Source organism: Arvicola amphibius, chromosome 10 (assembly GCF_903992535.2).
Source record: "Arvicola amphibius chromosome 10, mArvAmp1.2, whole genome shotgun sequence".
Classification (NCBI taxonomy): Eukaryota; Metazoa; Chordata; class Mammalia; order Rodentia; family Cricetidae; genus Arvicola; species Arvicola amphibius.
The window spans coordinates 56,459,744-56,467,275 of record NC_052056.1 but is presented as its reverse complement, the minus strand read 5'-3'; the positions used below and the strand labels follow the sequence as shown (position 1 = coordinate 56,467,275).

General features: G+C 42.0%; 1 protein-coding gene across 1 annotated transcript; it reads right to left on the bottom strand.

The window, feature by feature from the left end:
* On the bottom strand, positions 1-5,716 carry Rpl24 (ribosomal protein L24). The gene is made up of 6 exons (XM_038344787.1): positions 5,632-5,716; positions 5,448-5,523; positions 4,887-4,997; positions 1,874-2,010; positions 1,364-1,427; positions 1-123 (listed from the first exon to the last, which is right to left on the bottom strand). Exons 1-6 carry the CDS (start codon positions 5,634-5,636, stop codon positions 43-45), a joined length of 474 nt encoding a protein of 157 aa, XP_038200715.1. The 5' UTR covers positions 5,637-5,716; the 3' UTR covers positions 1-42.
* Positions 5,717-7,532: the final 1,816 nt, after the last annotated feature.

The following is a 7,532-nucleotide window of genomic DNA, read 5'->3' as shown; positions in this document are numbered from 1 at the left end:
TAGAGTTTGAAATGGACTTTATTCAAAACTCGATCTTCCAAGTTAGCGTTTTCCACCAACTCGGGGAGCAGAGACCTTCACAGGCTTCACAATCTTTTGTTTAGGTGCTGCTTTTGTTGGGGCCTGTAAAAAGACAACAGGGCATTATTCATGGGAATTTGTCACTTTGTCCTTGTGGTCAAGATTCTTTACATACCCTTCACTGTTTTAGTAATTTAACTGCATCATTACCAACTCACAGCAATCCGTATTTAAAGTTCCTTTCCACCATGTGATAATACTACAGATTGGGCAGTAAGATGATCCAATGTAGTGTGTGGCGCTGAATTGTAACAAAGTTTGGGTTATTTTTGAAGGATCTTCAGGCTGGCTTTGAACTGTTCCTATCTCCACTCTTCACAAGTGCTAGGACTTGAGTCTCACACTACTTACTACAGTCATTTAAGTATGATGCACTTAATTTCTCTTGGGTGGGACACACCGCAGCACAACACATGTAGAGCTCACACACTTGGAAAATTAGCTCTCCTACTACCATAGGGTCCCCACTTTACCTGCTGAGTCATCTTGTTGACCTAGAATGATCATTTTTTAAACACTTTTATTATGCTTGAGGGCTCAGGGTCTTGCATGACACGTGTGCAAGTCAGTACAACTCAGTGTTGGTTCTTTCCTTTCACCTTGTGTTCCCAGGGCTAAATTAGGGTTGGCAGCAAGTGTGTTTGCTGGAAGAGCCATCTTGCCCACTCAAGAATAAAAAACTGTTAACTTTCTGGCTTTACATTTTTTTAACCACTAGAAAAAGCTGGGTAAAATCACTGTACTGTTGTAGTTATTCAAATTACTTCAAAACACAAAAGTCAAGCTGGGTACAAGGGACCATACCCATAATCCATCTAGGCAGCAGGACTATCCTTAAATAGAGACAAGTCTTGTTCAAGCCAGCCTCAGTTATAGCAACACATCTCAAAAAACAGAAACCCACCAAAAACAAAACAAAACAAAAATCATCTTATTTTCCCTTTTTTTTTTTTTTTTTATATTTTGGTTTTTTGAGACAGGGTTTCCCAGTAGTTTCTAGAGCTTGTCCTGGAACTAGCTCTTGTAGACCAGGCTGGCCTTGAACTCAGAGATCCGCCTGCCTCTGCCTCCCGAGTGCTAGGATTAAAGGCGTGCGCCACCACACCCGGCTTATTTTCCCTTTTTTAAGGCACCTAAAATTAAGATTCACTAGAAACCTGAGATATAACCACTGACTTGGAAATTAGCCACAACCATTTCCAATAGAAACTTGCACCTGTCATAACCCTTGTATTAAAGATGATGTTTCCTATTGTAAGAAACCCAAGAAGACCCCAGTTACCTTGGCAGCAGCCATTGCGGTCTTCTTGGATGCCTGCTTAGCCTTTTTTGCTTCCTTGGCAGCCCTGTAATGAGTGTCATAAGCAACATTAAGCAAGGACTTTACTCTTTAAGGACACAACTTACTGGTAAGGAGCTAGAGTTTTGGACAAGTAGGCTCATTATCATATATTCTTTCCCCATTATTTATGAATGAAATCCATTATCCAGAGCCAGCTCAATTGTACCTTTGAGGACAAAACAGGAAGACCTTAAACCCGAGGCTAGTGGGGCTTCACTAAAGAGCTTGGCAAAGAACCCAACAAAAAGCAGACCTCAGGAGTTGCCAATAAATTCCATTACCCAAGTCTGCTTAACATAAGAAATTGTGCATACTGATTCTTAACAAATTATAGAGTATAGGCCTGCATCATGCTTCTGAAACTAACAGTCCCATGAAACTAGGTTCCCACAGTAGAAAAACCATCTGGTCACCCAATAGCTGCAGTGTCAAGAGTGGAGCATTCCTCACCTGATTGCCTGCTCTCGCTGGGCTTTCCTAACTTCTGGTTTCTGATTCCTCTTGGCCATTATATCAGCAAGGGATGCACCAGTGATGGCCCGCTGGAATTTGACTGCGCGGCGGGTTCTTTTCTTTTGAATTTCTTCCTACAAAGCAAAGACTGGTTAATCAACCTTAATAACTTTTGGAAATGTAATTTAAAGTCAAAGAACTTTTCTTTCTGTGTGTGTGTGTGTATATATATATATATATGTGTGTGTGTGTGTGTTTGAGACAGATTTCTCTGTGTAGTCCTGCTATATCTTGGTGCTGTGATTAGGTATGTACCACACTATGCCTGGCCTCTTGGTCAAAGAGCTCTTAAATTTTATACTCAAATTAATTCATGCCAATTACACGAAATAAACATTGTTTTAACCTTGTATCACAAATCATGTTCTCTTTTGCTACTGAAAAAGGACAAAAAAATTATTCAATTCTCAGGAAGAATTCTTCAGGAGTCAGATGGCACTTTTAAAATGATTGTAGGGGCTAGAGATGGCTCATCAGGTAAGAACACTGGTTGCTCTGGCAGTAGACCCAGCTTCAGTTTCCAGCACTATATGGTGGTTCACAACCACCTGTAATTCCAGTGCCATGGCTCTGACATTGCCTCTTGACTTCTACAGCACCCAGCAGACACGTGGTGCATGTACACGCATGCAAACAAGCATCCACACATATAAAAATAAGTCTATAAAGGCTATTATAAAAATGATTTTAAAGCCAGGCAGTGGTGGCGCATACCTTTAATCCCAGCACTTGGGTGGCAGAGGCAGGTGGATCTCTGTGAGTTCGAGGCTAGCCTGGTCTACAAGAGCTAGTTCCAGGACAGGCTCCAAAACTACAGCAAAACCCTGTCTCAACTTTAATCCCAGCACTCGGGAGGCAGAGGCAGGTGGATCTCTGTGAGTTCGAGACCAGCCTGGTCTACAAGAGCTAGCGCCAGGACAGGTTCTAAAGCTGCAGAGAAACCCTGTCTTGAAAAACAAAAAAGCAAACAAAAAAAACCCTGTCTCAAACCAAAAATAAATAAAATATTTTAACAAGACTGTTTACAGACTTAAGTCTACCTATAAAAAGGGCTTAGGAAGTGAATACTAAAAAACCCACCAAGCCCACCAAGCTTTAGTATCAGGACCCCAATGTCTGCTGTAGATTCTATACTAGAAATCTGTATCATATACCATAGCTATTATGAAAAACAAGTTCTCATTGTGTAGCCCAGAAAGTGGTGGCACAAGCTTTTAATCTCTCAAGTTTGAGGCCAGCCTGGACTACATAGTGAGTTCCAGGACAGCCAGAGCTTCACAGGGAAACCCTGTCTTGAAAAAGCAAAAAATAAAATAAAAAATAATTTCTTTTCAAAGATTTAATCTTACAGTAGGAAAAGTCAAAATTTGTTTCATTTCTTATCCAAAATCCTTAAAACAATTCTCCATTCCATTACTCTCTCCTTACATTTCATTCTTTATTAGTCTGCCTATTCTAGGCACCTCATTAAAGTGAAACCATGGAATTATCCTTTTTCCTAGCCCAACTCAACATTTAATCTAGCCTACCTAAGACCATCAAAAAACAGACTTATAATTCATAAAAGTAACAAAAAACTTAGTTATAAAGGAAGTTTGGGAACTTAGCCTATTTCCTCAGACTACCTTCGTGTTTCTTCAAAGCTGGCTGTTCTCCACTCTTTAAAAGGTTAAATATCCCACTGCATATTATATATATCTATGGCTGAATATTCCTAACCAAAAAACTTGCCCCCTACCCACCCAATATAGGGGGGCATTGAGCAACCACTGCAAATTTCCCACAAATGGGAAAATTCACTGCTAAGTTCATGTGAGGGTTTGCCAACAAATTACAGGTCTGGGAATCTTTTTTTTTTTTAAAAAAAGAAAAAGAGAAGGGAGGAAGGAATGAAGCAAGAACACGTTCAGGCTACAAGAGAACTAAAACTATTTCCATCACCCAACTATCTTTTAAGAACCCTAAAGCAAGCAGTAGCGGCACTCGCCTTTAATCACAGGTCTCAGGAAGCAAGGCACAACAAGTTTCAGGACAGCCAGGGGAAGACAGAAGCCCTGTCTCAAACAAACAAAAAACAAAGAACCCCCACAATAGCAAACTTTCTAGCTTCAAGCATTCAGCCTATAGCACCCACATCTTTTTTGGAGATAGGAGTTTTAGTTTGCAGCCTTGACTGGCCTCAAAGTCAATTCTCCTGCCTCAGCTTTCCAATAGCTCAATACCAAATTTGGAATATTTTCTTTCGATACCTAGAATGTAACTGCCAGTTATTAGAATTAGAATTTTTTAAATTTAACTTTTTGTCAGCCTGGTCAACAGAGTTCCAGAAAAAAAAAAAAAAAAAAAAACGGTCTCAAAAAACAAAATTAACATTTTTTGAGTTAAAGCAAAGGTTTGTCAAGGCAGCTGTCATTCCACTTGAGCAGGATACTAAGATTCACGTTTCTCTACACCCTCACCAACACTTCGAAGATGCCCATTGGGACACCCAAAGATCTAGTAAATGAAACTAGAAATGAATCCTTCCACTAACTGCATTCTGCTTTGGGAAACAAGGTTTGCTTAGGTTGCCCTTGAAACTTTTGCTTCCACCCGGAAACACTGGGATTCTAAGAGCGGTCCACCGTCCCACGTAATGTATGTCACGATTTATTTACTATAACACAGCTAGTAACTAGTCAAGCCTCCTGACTACCTAAGCTGTTGAACTACCCACCACACCTCTACCCACTGCCAATACCATACATCCTAAGGGCCTCTACAGTGAAACTTGCAAAGGGAATCCTTTCAACAGAAGGCCCTAAAACTATGATGTAGAAGGTGACATCTAGTTTTGTGATTTCTGTCACATATTTGATGCTTTCAATTTTAAGTCTTATTTAATCAAGACTTAACATGGCAAAATCTGACAGCGCAATTTTAAAAGGCTAGCAAGCTGTAAGCCACTTACCGACTGTCCTTTTTTGTGTTTCCTTCTGTACAGGACAGTCCAGTTTATCTGCCGGGGATTCCTTTTGGACAGGAATGCGGACTCGCATTTTGCATTAAGAAACTGGAAAACCTGAGGTTAAAAAAAAAATCAATGAATTAGTCACTCCTTTTATACAAAGTATAAGACGTTGAAATTGAAAAATCCTCACATTTTTGTCTAGTTTTTTTTTCATCTTGGCTGGGGCACAAGTGACAGGTAACAGGGTGGCATCAAGGTCTCTACATTTCATTTTTTCTCAAGAGCTGGGGGAACATATACTCGTCGCCAAGGATCGGATGGCGTCAAATTTTGAGAAAATCTGGCTTTTGGTCCTTTCAGACTCAAAAAGACGCGCAGCCCAGCTCCGAGTCCTGGCCATTTCTCTTTCCCATGGCTATTAGTTACACAGACCGCGCGCTTCCCGCCTGGTTCACACCCCATCTGTATTCACTCAGGTTTCCCACCCTACACGTGGCCCGCCGGGTGCTACCCAGGCCAGCCGACCAGCCTTTCACTCCATCGGCCCAGCCGGCTTTTTACCTTCCCGTCGGTCCTGGCGTAGCGCCGCCCGTGTCCGGGGTAGATCTTGTACCCGCTGAAACTGCACAGCTCGACCCTGGAAGGAAAACCCAAATCCCGTTAGGGTGTGCACCGTAAAGAAAAGCCATCCCCGGGCGCTCTGCCGCAGGATGGAGGCGGATTGAGATAAACGGAGATCGCTTACTTCATGATGAGAGCTGCCGCCCGGCTGGAGGAAAGATGGCGAAGAGAAAGAAAGAATCATGGGAAAACCCCTTATAGGGCAGGGGAAGAGAATCTCCTCCCTAAATTTACTTCCTTAGCCCCGGCGCCCTGCGATGATGTCACTTCCTGGAGCCGGGTCTGGGTTTCCTAGCAACAGCTTTCCACCGAAATTACTGACAGTTACTGACCTCCAAAGGTTCTGTTGGGCCCGAGGAGGTGGCCGTCAAAAAGATAGACTTGGCTTTGGTTCTGTGCCGTTCCATTCCCCGCAGGCAAGTGTTCTAGTATCTAGAGCCAGCCTTTTGCAGGGAGCTTGGACAAAAGACAAGCGTGTTACACGTGTCTTTTCACTTCTCATGAAGACGGCAGACGAGTATCTCCCAGGTAAAGCCTGAAGGTCACACTATGCCTTTGCCTTTGAAATAAAATTAAATCATAGTAGCTGACAATATGGTCCAGAGATAGCGCGAGTGGCATCCGAAACCTTGAGTTAAATCTCGATCTTCGGGGTCTGGAGAGATGGCTGACTCAGACGTTAAGAGCATTGGCAGCTCTTCCGGAGGTCCTGAGTTCAATTCCTAGGGATCTATGCCCTCTTCTGGTATGCAGGTGTACATGCAGATAGAGCACTCGTATATAAAATTAAAAAAAAAAAAAAAAAAAAAAAGTCCCTTTAAAAATAAAACACCAACTCAGAAAAAAAAAATGTAGTAGTTTTAGCCTGACACGGTGGCGCAAGGTTTTTAATCCCAGCTGTTTGGGAGGCCCCCTCGCAGGTTGGTCTGCATAGCAAGACAGAGCCCAGACTACATCTACTACTACTACTACTACTACTACTACTACTACTACTACTACTACTACTACTGTGTCAAAAACTAAAACTAGCCGGGAAGTGTTGGCGCATGCCTTTAATCCAAGTACTCAGGAGAATTAAAGAGTTAAAGATTAAGAGACAAGTGGATCCCTGTGAGTTCGAGGCCAGCCTGGTCTACAGAGCGAGTTCGGGACAGGCCCCAAAGATACAGAGAAAACCTGTCTCGAAAAACCAAAAATAAATAAATAAACTAAAAATAATTAACCACTTATTTAAATATGCCCAAGAGCTTATAATACCAGCACTCAGGAACTATGACAGAATTGCAACAAGTCACATACACACATACAAAGCTAGTTTTCTTTTTTCTGTTTTCTTTCTTTTTTGCCTTTTAAGAAATGCTATTTTAAGGGGCTGGAGAGATGGCTTAGCAGTTAAGAGCACTGGCTGCTCTTCCAGAAGACCGGAGTTCAATTCCCAGCATCCACTTGGAGGCTCACAATCATCTGTAATTCCAGTTCCAGGGACTCTAGCTCTGTCTAATGACCTCCAGGGTAACACTGTGACACATGGCACATGTACATACATTTGAAATATTCAGATACATAAAATAAGATGAATAAATCTTAAAAATCTAATTAAATAAACTATTTTAGTTGGGCAGTGGTGGTCTTTGATTCCAGTTCTCAGGAGGCAAAAGCAGGCAGATCTCTGTGAGTTCAAAGTCAGCCTGGTCTCCAGAGCAAATTCCAGGACAGCCAGGGCAACACAGAGAAACTCTGTCTCGAAAAACAAACAAGCAAACAAAAAAGCTGTTGTAAAATTTCCTGGCCAGGTGTGATGTCGTACACCTTAATCCCAGCACTCTGGAGGCTGAGGCAGCCAGATCTCTGTGATTTCAAGGCCAACCTGGTCTACAAAGCTAGTTCCAGAACAGCCAGAATACATACATAGAAACCCTCTCTTGAAAAAAATGAAAAAAAAGTACAAATTAAGCAAAGTTGTTTTACCCACCAGGTAAAATGCTTGCCCTGTATACCTGATGACCTGAGTTCAATCCCAGAACC